General features: G+C 35.0%; 1 protein-coding gene across 2 annotated transcripts; it reads right to left on the bottom strand.

Moving 5' to 3' along the window:
- Positions 1-223: 223 nt before the first annotated feature.
- On the bottom strand, positions 224-13,658 carry LOC129255017 (dynein regulatory complex subunit 2-like). Of its 2 annotated transcripts, XM_064107150.1 has the most exons (10): positions 13,483-13,658; positions 11,128-11,171; positions 10,303-10,472; positions 9,462-9,714; positions 6,153-6,376; positions 5,419-5,616; positions 4,644-4,862; positions 3,924-4,076; positions 3,274-3,491; positions 224-2,396 (listed from the first exon to the last, which is right to left on the bottom strand). In XM_064107150.1, the coding sequence occupies exons 3-10, from the start codon at positions 10,450-10,452 to the stop codon at positions 2,309-2,311; spliced, it is 1,503 nt and encodes a 500-aa protein (XP_063963220.1). In that variant the 5' UTR covers positions 10,453-10,472; positions 11,128-11,171; positions 13,483-13,658; the 3' UTR covers positions 224-2,308. The 2 variants fall into 2 exon arrangements, with proteins under 2 accessions (XP_063963220.1, XP_063963226.1); XM_064107156.1 differs by lacking the exon at positions 11,128-11,171 and having other exon boundaries at positions 13,483-13,628.
- Between the last annotated feature and the right edge of the window lie 1,822 nt (positions 13,659-15,480).

Consider the following 15,480-nt stretch of genomic DNA (forward strand, 5'->3'; position numbering starts at 1 on the left):
TTTTTTTTTATACTGGCTTGTAGTTTATGTGGTAAAGAATCTGCGTGCCAAATTTCGCTGCGATCCCGCGAACAGCGGCCAAGATCAGAAGGGGACCATACCAACCAAACAACCGACCAACCAACCAATCAATCAAACCCTCTATCAGAGATACCAGCCAACTGGTCTCCCATATTCATCCTTTACAGATTTAAAAGTACACACCAATCACTCCATCAAGACATCAATTGGTTGATATTCTATACAATCATCTTTTAATATGTGTCTCTATATACATGTATATCAATTCACATAAAACATTTAAAAATCCTTCCACATAATAGCAATGGAAATTAATCACATTTAGTTATCAATATTTATATGTGTAATTCATAGAAATAAATAAGAAATAGTCTGATAAATAGAAAATGTGACTGTCTTGCAAATATGATATTATAAGATATTTAAAAAACAAGTGGAATGCCTCTGGCCGTCTCACCTGCATCACGCGATTCAATATAGCAGCAGTGCTGATTTTGAAAACTACTATAACTCGCACAAGATGTTCAGTGATACTTGGTTACTCTTATTTCCACGTTTTATGAACTAGACCAATACACTTATAGAGATATGATGGCAATTCAACAAATACCCCCAACGTGGCCAAAGTTCTTTGACCTTACATGACCTTTGACCTTGATCATGTGACCTGAAACTCGCACAGGATGTTCAGTGATACTTGATTACTATTATGTCCAAGTTTTATGAACTAGACCAACACACTTTCAAATTTATGGCTGTAATTCAACAAATACCCCAATTTGGCCAAAGTTCATTGACCCTAGATGACCTTTGACCTTGATCATGTGACCTGAAACTTGCACAGGATGTTCAGTAATACTTGATTACTATTATGTCCAAGTTTCATGAATCAGATCCATAAACTTTCAAAGTTATGATGGTAATTCAACAGATACCCCCAATTCGGCCAAAGTTCATTGACCCTAAATGACCTTTGACCTTGGTCATGTGACGTGAAACTCATGCAGGATGTTCAGTGATACTTGATTAACCTTATGTATAAGTTTCATGAACTAGGTCCATATATTTTCTAAGTTATGATGACATTTCAAAAACTTAACCTTAGGTTAAGATTTTGATGTTGATTCCCCCAACATGGTCTAAGTTCATTGACCCTAAATGACCTTTGACCTTGGTCATGTGACATGAAACTCAGGCAGGATGTTCAGTAAATACTTGATTAACCTTATGGCCAAGTTTCATGAACTAGGTCCATATACTTTCTAAGTTATGCTGTCATTTAAAAAACTTAACCTCAGGTTAAGATTTGGTGTTGACGCCGCCGCCACCGTCGCCGCCGCCGTCGGAAAAGCGGCGCCTATAGTCTCACTCTGCTATGCAGGTGAGACAAAAATCATACATTTCTTTTGAGATTGAGTGATTTCATTGATGATCCTTTGGTAATCACGTAAGAATTAAGATAAATGCTTACACACTCTCTGTATTCAGTCTTAATAGGTTACTAATTTCAAATATTTTGTTGTTGTTGTTTGACGGGAACTAGTTTTTTATCCGCCAAAATATTGTTTTTCTCTTTAAATTACTAGTAATGCAAACCCTGAACTATGATGAATACACTGAAACTATTTTTGCATTAAGAGTAAATCATGGTGTAAACAAATAGTGGGCTGACCTCACTTTTACTTGAGACTTTTTGATACACATGTTCACTAGCAGACTGCCACATAAATGTTATTATAGTCTGCTTTTGTGTTCAGGGCCTACAAAATCGATGGAGTGGAATACTGCGATACACAGATCATATTGCCAGTACACTGCCTGTCCACTATTCTGTTAAAAGACACGGTTTGGGGGCAATCATTGTAACAAACAGTTGATAAGTCATGCAGTGTATTGGGTTTGGTAATGCTTAGTGCCTCACATTGCTTCACTTCACTACCTTTGTACACAAAGCATACTATTATGATATACAAATTTTGAGTCCATTGGTGCACATGTAAATAAAAATGTCCCTACAGTCTACATATGACACCAAACATCAATCTTCAGCTTGAACGCTAGAAAAGTGTTCTTGATGAAAGTTTAGCACGGACATACAGTAACACCTTCTGAGTGATGACTACAGAGAAGTTGCATTTCATGTAAATCTACTTTCTCTTTAGTGAAAACCTTAGCATTACTGCATCTTCTGTATAAATCAAGAACACGAAAAGGAACAAAAAAACATCCCTCTTGAATTTATTATACATTTTTCATCGAATATATGATTCCTGAAGAATGCACCTTTCTAGATTGTGTGTTTGATAACATGTGCAGCCTCCACTACTGTCTGAGTAGGTCGTTGCACTCTTGGGTCCATGATAGGTACAGCCATTCTGTGAAAAGAATTTGAGAAACACAAAAATGAAAGGGTCAAGAGACAAATCATGGGGAAATTGAATCGTTCTGAATTTTAAAGGTTTTGTTATTGCACTTTATAATATGTGCGACATGCCAGCCTGTCAAACTAATGTACTTAAAGTTCAGATAGAAAAAAATTAAAAAAACTCAGGATCCTTAGTCCTAGATTAGATAAGGCCTTATGATTTTTAAACCTCAACAAACATTGAAATACAGTTTACTTATGGTTGCTCAATATATTACCCTTTGTTCTCCCTTCTTACTTCAAGATATACTAGTGCTGATTACCATTCTGCCTTTGTCAGGGGGCACACTTTAAAAAAAAAATTCAATATGCAAAAAGATACAAATGAAGTAAAAGGATGAATTATACTCAAAACCTCAATGTGAACAAAGCAGAATAAAACACATCACAAAGGGGTGTGGACAGTTTGTGTGGAGCTATGGCAAAGACTGTCATGCCAAGGAGTGAGAATGAAAATGATGGGTAGGGCTATTCTTAAGAATAGTATTCTAAAGAATAGTAGGGCTATTCTTTAGAATACTAATTCTCTGACAAGATCATTCATATGAAACAGTAGAAATAGATTTGTAGAGTTCAATAAGGCTTACCTTGGGAATGTTCTAGAATGAAAAAAAGGGGAAGGCCATTGCTGCATAAAGTATTTTCTTGTCAGGGAATTAGTCTGATATAAAAAGCAGTAGAGATAGCTTTGTGGAGCAATGCAAAGGATTCTCTCATAGAAGTATTGTATGAAGTGGGAGGGGTTTGCTTGTTTGATGCTGTATGAAGAATGATGTCATGCATCAAGGATGGAACCTAACATGAAGGTAACATGATTTAATACTTACGGAGCATTGGTCTTTTGGTTGATAACAAAGAGTGGATTGACTTGGCTGAGGATCTCATCATTCACCGAGATACCATCAAGATACTGCTTCAGGACAGTCCTGAGACGTTGGTTCTCCATCGTAAGGGTAGATCGCTCCTTATCAAGGGCAACCTTGTCCAGCAGGGCCTTGTTATAGCGCTTCCAGAAGTTCTCCAGGGATTGGTATTCATGCATGATCTGATGGTAAAGGAAGATGAGAAGTGTTCATAGTGATGATTCACTGCTGTCTTGGACATGAGGTGATGGCTAGAAAATGTTAGTGATGGGTGTCAGGTTATTTAGTAGTATCATTAATTTAAGCCCTGTTATACTGCTTTGAGAACTTGATAGCTGTTTATACAGGTTCAAGGAAACACAATGTGACTTGCAATAATCATGAGACTGCCTGTAACAGATGCAGTAGTACCTGTAAGCTAGTCTTCAATATCAAAGTATCCTACATGCAGTGCATCTTTAACATCTTTAATTGGCTTTCAAAATATCAGCTTCCCCAGAGTACAGATAAAAATAACATGATACAAGAAGAACATATCCATCATGGAAATATATAGTCTTCTAATTGTCATGCAAGTATCAAACTATTTATGGACAATACAAAGGATAGTATACCTCTGCAAGTTGTTCTGATGGGGGTTCTGCTACTGCTGCAGCAACATCCTCCTGTTCTTCTGCTGTTAAACTAGATGCATAAAAGGGAAGAACCTTCTCCTCTTCAGTTTCCAGTTTGCGGCTCATCTCTGCCAGCTTCAATATCCTCTCACCCTGTAGTAATATGCAGAAAATTTCAAAATAAATGAAAAAATGTAGAACAATTGACAATACCATAGCTTGCTTGCTACCAATTAAGTTTTCTATTAAGAAAGGAATATATAATCAGAGTGATTGCTATGTAAAAGCAGACATCCATGTAACATACTGGAACAATGAAATAAAATATTTGAAGAGAAAAATAAGAGATACTTCTACATTACAATTCCATAGAACAATTTAATATACCATATAAAGGAGTGCAAAACATTATTTGCTTTGGTAAATCTGATCTATTAGAATAATTTAACCAGAATTTGAGCCTTAATTTCTTTTGTGTTGTACTTGCATTTACCTATTACTATATCTACTAAAACAATACAAAGAGATAACAATATATTGTCATGTTTAATATAATTCTAAACATTCTATTTAATTATTTTTAACAAAATATGCCCAATGCAACATTGAAAAAATGTGTTGGCATCCTACATTTTTTAAGAAGACTGGCCTAGGCATGAATCAGATCAATTCATATTTGAGAATGCATGATAGCTAGTAGCTTGCTAACACTACACTCACCATGTCAAGTTTCCTTTTCACTTCTTTGATAGACGCATTGCTTTCTAACGTCAGTTTTGTAAGCCTTGATCTTTCATTTTCCCGGAAGTTATTCATCTGGCTTTTGAGTTCATGGAAATGTTGAGCAATAACCTCCCTCTGCTCTCTCAAATCTCGATTTCTCTCTTCACTTTCTCTTGAGTTCTGGGACATCTTAGCTTTAAGAGATGCAATATTGTCCTGCAAACAAGGAGAAAAACGTATTATTGACAGTTATCACAAAAGGGATATATTTTAAGACTAACTATTAATAACACACAGTCAATGAGAGACCACACATTGTGTTGGTCAATTCACTTCCCCTATAAATGAAATATATTTTTCTCAAAGTATTGGCAACCAACTTGGTAATATAATAAAAGTGATTTGTGTATCATCTGATTTGACTTACAATGACACTTTAATAATTGTAGAACTTTTTAAAACTTTGATAATACTATTGGTTATTTATATTGAGAATACTCACTTGTAAAGATTACATTTTTGACCAGTGCAAAACTTTATTTTCATAAAAGATTTAAGATTAAAAAAAAAAAAATCATAATTAAAAGAACCAAATAAATAAAAGAAAAACAGGAAGGTCTTCATTACTTTACTTTGGAAAAGAACCCCCACCCCCACACTTTTCTGAGATTTAGAAAAGTGTTTGATTTTTAAGGCATTTAAAGCAATAACTCAATACCAGTATTCAAACAAGTTATGAAGAAAACAGATAAGTATGATATGCATGGCTTACTGATATTCTTTGCAATTTGCGCATCTGCATCTCAATTTCCTTTGCACTCTTCTCATCTTTATCCTTGAGTGTTTCAAAGGCAGCCTTTCTTTCTTCTGTTGATTCCTGGTAGCTCTTAAGGGCTTGTTGAAACTGGGCCCAGAGGTCTTCTACCTGGCCTTCAAGCTGGAGACGCAATGCATGCTTCTCTTCAAGGTTCTACAATATACACAATGAAATCATAGAAGAGATCTGAGTCTAGAAATTCTTGATCTCATGCAGAATTCATGACCTCAGTATTCAAGATACAGCTTGGGATCTTAATAGATCCATTATTTATTATTAAACACATATGTGCCTATTAACATGAATGCAAACAATCAATTTTACCTTCTTACTACATAGCATACCGGCAGGCGATTTCATACTTGGTCCCTCTAGGGAGGGGCAAGATGACCTATCATAGGCTGCAGCACAAAATTAAAAATTTGAGGGAGAATCACTGCCTGTGATAACCAGTTTCCAAAGACTTATAATTGATATCAACCATAAGATTGATTGTATTGTCCATGACATAGGAAACTGGTGTTCACAAAGATTAAAGAAGTTTTTCCCAGACAAATAACAGCAAGCTCATTGTTCATAAATCAATATTTCTATTCATGACTTTAATTTGCAAGGAGCTTTAAGCACACATTCCCTGAGATACGGGCCATAAAGAAAAAGAAAAAGAAAAATACAACAAAAAGAAATACCTTATTCTTGATTTCATCTCTAAGACTCTGGAAATCCTGTCTTGCATCATTCTCTCTTTCAGTACAGTTTTGCTCCATTGCAAAGAGAATGTCTTGGAGATCATTCAGCTCTCGTTTGTGTTGCTCAATGATCAGTGCCCTCTCTGTGTCAAATTCTTTCTTCAGGATCTCCAGCTCATCAAGATATTCTGATTTCAGGATCTGTAGTCTGCTCTTTTGAAGGTCTGTAATGCAAGGATTCAACAGAATATATTTTGTTCATTCAAATTATACAATGACACCTTAACATTATGCATTATGTCAAAGTGGAAACATCCAAATAACATCTCCTCTTTTATTGATGTGATTTGTCTGGAAAAGGTTATAAGTTTCTTAAATTCTACAACACATTATTGCATTGAGGATCATACATGGAGTATTTGATGTTTAGGGAAAAAAAATTTAAGTTCAAGATTTCTTCCACCTAAACAAGTAGTTGATTTGAATGAATAGAGGAAAAATAATCAAACAAGCAAAATGCTGAAAATTTCATCAAAACTGGATGTAAAATAAGAAAATCATAACAATTGAAAGCTTCACTTTACAAGATATTTCTTGGGGGGTATAATCTGAAACAAGGTTTGCTTCCTCCCGAACATGTGGAATTGCCATTGTTGAAATGTACTATTATTTAAAAAAAACTTCATAAAAGTCAAATATGCAAAATTGAAATATTCCATAATTTATACAATAAAATAACAAAAGAAATATCGTGTGACATCAGCAGGGGCCTGTTTCATAAAGAGTTACAACTGTTGTGACTTTGCCATTATGGCAACTACCATGGTAACCTTGATTTTGATTGGCGGCTGAGCCCTGTTGCCATGGTAATTGCCATAATGGCAAAGTTACAACAGTTGTAAGTCCGTTATGAAACAGGCCCCAGCTCTCTCATTTGCACATCACCATGTTGTGCATATAACTGTTCTGTGATTTAAAAGTCTCATAACTTTCTTATATTATGCCAGATTTTTAAACAAATTTTCAGCGTTTTATGTTTGATTGATTTTTCTCATTTTATTCCAATCAACTTTTGGTTGGGGTGGACTTGCCCTTTAATATATTTTACAGTCTTTTTATTCTCATCAATCCCCTTATTGGTCACAGGAAAATTGTTTGGAAGAATTCATTGAAAAGTGAACATGAAAACAATCTTGCAGCTTGAAAACTAGGGCTGTTTGATCGCTAGTCTTGTCGATAATCTCTTGTTTTTTGCCACTTGGCGATATCGATAACCTTTCTTTCGTTGTTGATAATACCCGCTATTATGTAGGGACATGACAGTGATTTTCCGCGATTTCATGGAATTCAGGGAAACGGCCTTTTGAAAGTGGCTTTTCAGACGGAAAATATATTTTTCCTCAAAATGCACAGAACAGCAACATAAATCATTCCAAAATCTCAACAAAATACAAATATTTACTATCCATAAACACAATCTCACTTTGCTATAATCATTGCAATCCAAACATTGTGACTGCAATCAAAGTTCTATCTTCGATCGTATATCGAAAACATTCACAAGCGCAAGCTCAATTTTAGCGAAGTACCAACATGGTAGGCAGCACACGGCCATGTGTTGCTGCCCTCTACTTTCAAAGATGTACAGCACGATATCAAAATGGCGAATAGGTGAAAGACGTTGACTGCTTAGTCTAGAACGATGTCCAAAAAGCCTCAAACTTATCGATAAAACTTCATCCAACCCTAAATTACTGATAGTAACATGAGAGAGGATGTATTTAAATGCTAAATATGTTTGTTAAAAGATGTCATGTAATCGTTTACATCTGATGAACACAGATTTTAAAGCGTTCTTGGTACACTACCAGTCACAATTCTTTGACTCACTATTACCTGTTTCAGCCAGAGAACAATAGAATCAGTGGACCAAATCTATTGTTCTCTGGTTGAAACAGGTAATAGTGATTCAAATGGTGACTGGTACTGTACAGTGGCAGATACAAATTTTGACCAACGCGAGTATTGTGTCATCGCTATAATGCATAAATAATGCGTATTGATTATGTTTTTGTCGATAGTTATCGATACGATATTTTTAGCGATATATCAACAGAGAAATTTCTTAACAATAACAGCCTTATTGAATACACCAGTGCTTTATTTGTAATATTGTTTCTTTAACAGATTAAGTTTTTTTATTTTTATTTTTTATTATGTTTTATTGTTTTCATAAATAATCAATTACAAGAAATCACAATATTTACATAATTAGACATGATCGTAATCAAACAAACAGAAATTAAAAAAACAACATTAATAAAGAAAAAAGAAAAAAAAGTGACAAGTAACATAATCCAGAACAAACTATAACAATTAGAATCTAAACACATACACATACAACCAATATATCAGGTAATGAGCCATGGCAGAATATTAACCTGTACTTGCGGGGTATAAAAAAAATTCAACATGTTTTACAAGTGAACTTCTTCAAAGCTCAAATCTCCATTTTTTGAAATGTAAAGCGAGCTTGTTTCTTTTTTTGGCCATATAGTATTCAGTTTCCCTTTGAGATTTGATAAAATTCTTAAAGGATTCAACATTTGGAGTATCACCTCTAAATTTACAATGTAATATTTCACAATCAATAAAATGTAAGTTACAAACTTATCAGTTATTATACCAAACAGTTTGTCAAAATTCGTAAAATTAATAACATTGCCTTTACGTTCTAATGAATTTGTAACATATTTCCAAAGTGGAGTCACTACTTCACATTCACAAAATAAATGTACAATCGTTTCTTCTTCCTTTTCACAAAATATACAGTTGGGAGATTCCTTTCTATTGATTTTAAATAAAAAATCATTCAATGCTATTGTTTTATGAAATATTTTTAAATAAAAAGAGCGCAATCTAGTGTCAATAGTACAAGTGAAATTGACATTATGAACCTTCTCCCAAATGGTTTCTTCAGGAACAGTAATTTGACTTATCCAATAATCATACTTCTTCTCAGGGATATGAGGTACATTCATCATCTATAAGCATACTTAGGTACTTTTTTAAAAGCAAGTAACGAGGAAACTAGGGAATCATGAATGTTTACACCATATAAAAAAAGGAACGTCTAACCATTCCTCTGGAATGTGTTTGATCAAAAAATTATATTTTCTTCGATCTGTTAACAGATTAAGTTCAAATTGCCAACTGTCCACAAGGTTGATATATAGATATTAACGAAGCCTTTTGATCTTCTTGTGGACAGTCAGTCACCAATGAAATTATCAATGGAAGTCAACTCACCAACAAGTCCATCCATATTCTGGAGATGACTCCTTAGCCCCATGGCATACTGTTCTTCTGCTTCCTGCAGGTCTTTCACCAATGATTTGATGACACTGTCTTTCCTGTCCACCACACGCTCAAAGGTTTGACTCAGAATCTCAATATCATTCTTGAGTTCCCTTGACTTAGCAGCACGCATGATGTTTCTCCACTGGTGAGTGATCTTGTACATGTTGAACCGGGTATTCCTCTCCTCTTTCACAAGTTTATCCTAGAAAATGTAAAGAATATGATATTCATAACAATCTACATATCTCTGATTACTACTAGTTACACATACATTCTATCCAGCAGCTTCAATCTGACACCTTGATTTTCCCTATCATTGTAATAAATTGCATCTTGCATCTTGCAAGATACCTTTAGTTTTAAATCTATCTAATAGAAATTCTTCTAGATAATCTGTCTCCTCCATTGCTGAAAATTCTAGCAGATTATAGAATCCTTGTAGTCTGTCTAAATGCTATACAGAACCTATCTGGACACACAAGTGAATTCTTGTTTACCAGTAAATCAAGATAGAAAATCTGTGTTTTATTCTTTATTTTTTCATGTGAAAATTCATTGAATTCATTTTTGCAAAGCGGTATTCATATTTTTGCTATGTACATATTTTGTATGACAAAATTGAATATTCAATTTAGACCAAGGTTGAAATTAAAATATTCTCAGAAAGAAATCACTGTCCATGAAATTAAGTCAATTTTCTTATGTAAAACAACATAAATTTTGAACTTAAAGGAATGGAACAGAAAGGGAGAGATAGAGCTCTAGAGAGAGAAAGAAAATCAGACTTTACCTTTAGAAATTGATTGAGCATATCCTCTTTCTTTTTCTGCATTTCTTTCTCTGCAAGCTCTTTCTGTTCAAGATATAATATTCTTTCTTCCTCTGTCATTTTAGCAAGTTTTCCCTTCTTGGCCGACTTTCCTTTCTTCTTCGGTGCCATGTTGAATCTTCTTCAGGTTTCTAAAGAATGTAATTTTCAAATGAAAAAAAAGAACAAAAATTGAAGACTATATTTTAAAGTTACTGATCTTAGTTGTAGCTCTTCACCTCTTGATACCAAACTAAAAACCGACATCATCATAATCATCATCCGTAAGTACAGTCCACCAGGCTGGTGTATCATCGTACTTGTAGAATTGTGCAAGAGTATGTACAGTGCTGTGGAAAATCTATTCTTCGTGCTGTTAAAAAGAATCACGCAGTCTTGGCTTAGCGCAATTGGATTTTCCGCACCTTTAATAGCCTTGAAGCTGGCTACTGAAGTGCAGTTAACTGTACTGGCAGTAAGAATTTTCCAATCTAATGGCATAAGGAATAAAAGTATATTGATACACAATTGATATTGATTCATTAACAAACATTTTATCTATTAATTAAGTTGAGCTCAAGGATGAGATGGAGATAAAGTGAGAAAAATGGTAATTCAATATGAAAAGGAAAGTATGAGAATGAGGGAAAATGTCCAGATATCATAGTAGAACAATATTCAGTCACTCAGTTCAGTTGTGCCGATTACAGTTCACATTCTCCACTCCCAGTGAAGCATTTCAGGTATACATGCACCATAATTAATATCCCCATCTAAGATATTATTAAATATCATTGGAGGATTTACCGTTTGAATGCTGTAAGGGTATTTTTCCAGTTCTTCCCCTGCACCTGTAAACATAGTAACAAATTTATTTATAATTATGAATAACACAAAATAGGGAACGTGCACGAAATGATCATACATATAAATGATTAGTTATAATTTATGGTGGTGTGACCTTAATTAGCGTTACCTAATTTTGCGCACGGTCAAATATCTCTATACCTAATTTTACATCTTGAAAAATCTGATATCACCAACAGAGATAGCGACCCAAAATTACTCAGTATGGTAATTTTCTTGAAGGTAAGGTCTCAATTTGTGAAAATATTGGCAATACATCGGCAAGTTTTGTTACCTTTTGCATCCGCTCCGAGAAAATCTGATTTTCTCGACAAGCATCAAGAAATCGGCAGTTTGCTAGCAGAGGTCTCCAAATAATAAAAATGTGATAGGATGGGGGGTCGGGTGTCCGGACAGTTTATCTTTTTGAAGCCTTCTTTTTTGTCTTTGGATTACACTATAAATGAAATTCAATACTTGTAATTATCTTCTATTTTGTTCTTTATAATATTTCCTAACATTTTGTACTAAAAATTGATGAAACTTCGCTTGTAATTTTTTCCAAATGACTTTCTAAAATTGATCGTCCGGACACACAACAACTGGGTATACCAACCGAATTTATGGCATTTTAACCTCCATCTGCTATAGTTATCTTACCTTTGTCTGCTTGATTTTTTTTTCTATAAATTCTAAAGCCTTGCAAAACGATCGTGCGCAAATTAAGGTCACACTTTTTTATGACACTTTTTCAGCCGAGGGTGCACTAGTTGATCGCCGTGGAATTTTGAGATCGCGATACCAGCGAAACCCTGGCTTGACCCATGTACTTTATTCCGTCAAGCGAATTTGACTTTAGGATCTTGCCTTCCGTTTGGTATTCATGATTTTGATTAATTTTGTGTGAGCTCTGAGAAATTTTTGATTGAAAATCAACTTCATGATGATTTTTAAAATGTGCGCAAATTATGGTCACCCCATCATACATCATCTATTTCTAGTCAAGATTCTTTTTTTTGTTCTGGATCTATTCTTTTAGTTACTTTAGACTAAAGTTTAGAATTTCATAGACATAGTCTCAGTTTAAAAAAAATCATAACCTCCTCGGTGTAACGTCGTAGATCTAGAACTTGTAAGTTGAAGTCGAGCCGAGGAGTTCCCTAACTTAGCCTAAGGCTAAGCTCACTCACACGTATTGCGAGGCTAGTATAGTCACGTATTGTATTACCGGACACTATTATGATTCCGGACGCGCATATTACTGCGTTCTAAAACAAATTCGTACCGTAAGACTTCCGCAATTCAATTTCACAGAGCAATACATAGAACAAGATTGCAAAAACAAGGCGAAAAATCCAACTTTTACCTAATTATCTCTAAAAATGACAGAAAATGCTTAAAATATCATATAACATAGTTTTGTATTAACAATTGATATATTTTCTAACGGAAATATGGGCCTGATTTGCCGAATTTCAATCTCGTCCACTCCTTGATCGATCAAATGATGAGGTGTGGTGTATGTGGGTGATCGTCGACGGCTAGTTCTCAAGGTACCCGTGCGCGAGGTTTACCGTGAGTAGAGCCGTCGATCGGCAGCGCATCGATAGAACTTGATGAGCGTCACGATACGAACGCGAGCATATTATTATTGGAAAGTGCCATGGAACATGCAGCTAACAAGACAAAATAAAATAAGTTATCAAACACGAATTTATTACCAACATCTGCTCAGATTCGATATAAAAAAGCAAATAATACTTAGAATTTACTCATGATATGATATAAGAAGAAAAAAAAAATCACAAAAATTTGTTCTTACATCATTATAATCAAGGATATCTCTACCCGTCCGGCGCGCGTCCGGAATCATGATGTAATTTGTCGCGCACGAAAATAATTGTTTTTCGTGGAGGGGTATGTGGCAAGTGCGATGCAAAGAAAATGGTTGGTAAATATAAAATAATTTTATCATATTCATAATTTTCAGAATATTTGGAATAGCAAGTGTGAATTTTTCTTGATTGTATTTCCTCTAGTTGTCATTTTTAAAGCACTGAAATAAAGGTGTCCGGCAATAGGATACACTGCCATATATGAATTAGCTCCGCTGCCGAAGCGAAGGAAATTTTCCCTTCGCCTCACGAGGCTCATCCCCGCCGCCTCCGGGGCCGGGGAGGAGCTTGTACCGTAATCATTCCGCTCTGAGCTCTGTCTGGCGCGGTCACTGCCTGGAAATCAAAACAGTGTTTAGGGGGCGAAATTCACGTAGATTAGTAGATATCAATAAATACATTGCATTTAAAATATACTTACGTTAACTTTGGAAATAACAGAAATCCTTCTTATCAGTTTAAATGTAAGATTCTTGAAATTTTCATACAATAAGACAGATTTCGCAATCTCCACAAACGCATAGCAACAAACTGTTTACGCTTGATATATCGCGATCGAACAACTTGTATTATCGGGATATCGCCGTCTTCCCTTCTGCTGAAGTTTGAAACCATTTTTTAATGGTAAGACATTCATTCTACGATCACAAGTTGCAATTTACTATATTATCTTTATCCTCCCAAGAAAAAATAAATTATAGTGATGAATAATAATAACAAATCTGTGTGTCACTGGATGACGTTCATGGTTCAGAATGAACACCATTAAGGGGTAATATAACCTATTTGAAGTAGCAATATCGGAATACGAATTTTGTAAGACATATATTTACAAAATATGATATTGCATTCTCTCCCTGATGCATTAATTTGCTCCCTCAGGGAGAAAATGCCCTGGAGGGGGGGGGGGGGGGGGGGAGTCAAATATACATTCGTGACCAAAAAACGCGTTGAAAGGGGTGTTTTTCAGTTATGGACGCAGGTTGCGCGTGCACTCGTTAAAGGACAAGTCCACCCCAACAAAAACTTGATTTGAATAAAAAGAGAAAAATTCAACAAGCATAACACTGAAAATTTCATCAAAATCGGATGTAAAATAAGAAAGTTATGACATTTTAAAGTTTCGCTTCATTTCACAAAACAGTTATATGCACATCTCAGTCGGTATGCAAATGAGGGAACTGATGACATCACTCACTCACCTGCTCACTATTTCTTTTGTATTTTATAATATGAAATATGAAATATTTTTATTTTCTCGTCATTGTCATGTGAAATGAAGTTTCATTCCTCCCTGAACACGTGGAATTCCATTATTTTAACATTTTGCATGTGTGCTTCAGGCAAGGAGGTCCTAATTATCAAATTCGTAAAAATTGAAATATTGTATAATTCAAACAATAAAAAACAAAAGAAATAGTGAGTGAGTGACATCATCGACTCTCTCATTTGGATGTAACTGGCTCGTTCATATAACTATTTTGTTAAAAATAAGCGAAACTTTGAAATGTCATAACTTTCTTATTTTACATCCGATTTTGATGAAATTTTCAGCATTGTGCTTGTCTGAATTTTCTCTATTGATTCAAATCAACATTTTTCTGAGGTGGACTTGACCTTTAAGGGTATCGAAAACACCGATTTTCAAAAATAAGGGTGGTTTTGAAAGATTGGTCAATGGTCAATCGCGGGGTCAAACGTATTTAGGGTATTTTTTTTCCAAAGCTTATTTTTTCTAAGACTAGCCAAACGTGTTTAGGGTATGTAATAGCAGGGCCCGCTGGGAGAACAGTTTTCGGAACTGAAGCGGCTACCCTGGGTAAATATACCGCTATTATTATTATTATTATTATGTTTTTTCCCCGTGGGCTTTTTCCTCCCCGTTTCTGAAAAGTGTTCAGGTTCTTCCCGATTGTGGTATTTTAACCCTATATAAGGCTGCACTGCATGGGGGGAGTATGCAATACCCATGTCTATATTAAGATATATTGTTAGCAAGAAGACAAAACTTGTTTAGGGGTCATATTCTGGCGATGACTTGTTTAGGGGCCAAAATGTGTAAATGAAGCTCGCGAAAAACTTGTTTAGGGGGTTATGCACACAGAAAAAAAAAACTCGTTTAGGGGATGTTTGGAAATAATTTGGTCACGCATGTGTACAGTAATACATATGACTGCCCCCCCCCCCCCTCCCGGGAGAGAATGCAATATCATATTTTTGTAAATATATATATGTCTGATTTATCTTTCTTAACTGTAGGTTAAAGGACATGTCCACCCTAGCAAAAAATATGAAAAGAGAAAATCGAATATCCGCATAGGCCTGGCGCTGCAAATTCGGATCTTGGTAGACATAAGAAAGTTATAGCGTTATATGAAGTTATTGGCTAATTTCACAAAGCTGCGCATAAACACTCGAA

This window comes from Lytechinus pictus, chromosome 2 (assembly GCF_037042905.1).
Source record: "Lytechinus pictus isolate F3 Inbred chromosome 2, Lp3.0, whole genome shotgun sequence".
Lineage (NCBI taxonomy): Eukaryota > Metazoa > Echinodermata > Echinoidea > Temnopleuroida > Toxopneustidae > Lytechinus > Lytechinus pictus.

Excerpts from the sequence above, each read along its gene's own strand:
- LOC129255017 (XM_064107150.1), bottom strand. The coding sequence starts at position 10,452 with ATGGCACCGAAGAAGAAAGGAAAGTCGGCCAAGAAGGGAAAACTTGCT. Across the intron at positions 5,617-6,152 it reads GAGATGAAATCAAGAATAAG|AACCTTGAAGAGAAGCATGC; the intron begins GTATTTCTTTTT and ends TGTATATTGTAG. Across the intron at positions 3,492-3,923 it reads CATCAGAACAACTTGCAGAG|ATCATGCATGAATACCAATC; the intron begins GTATACTATCCT and ends CTTTACCATCAG.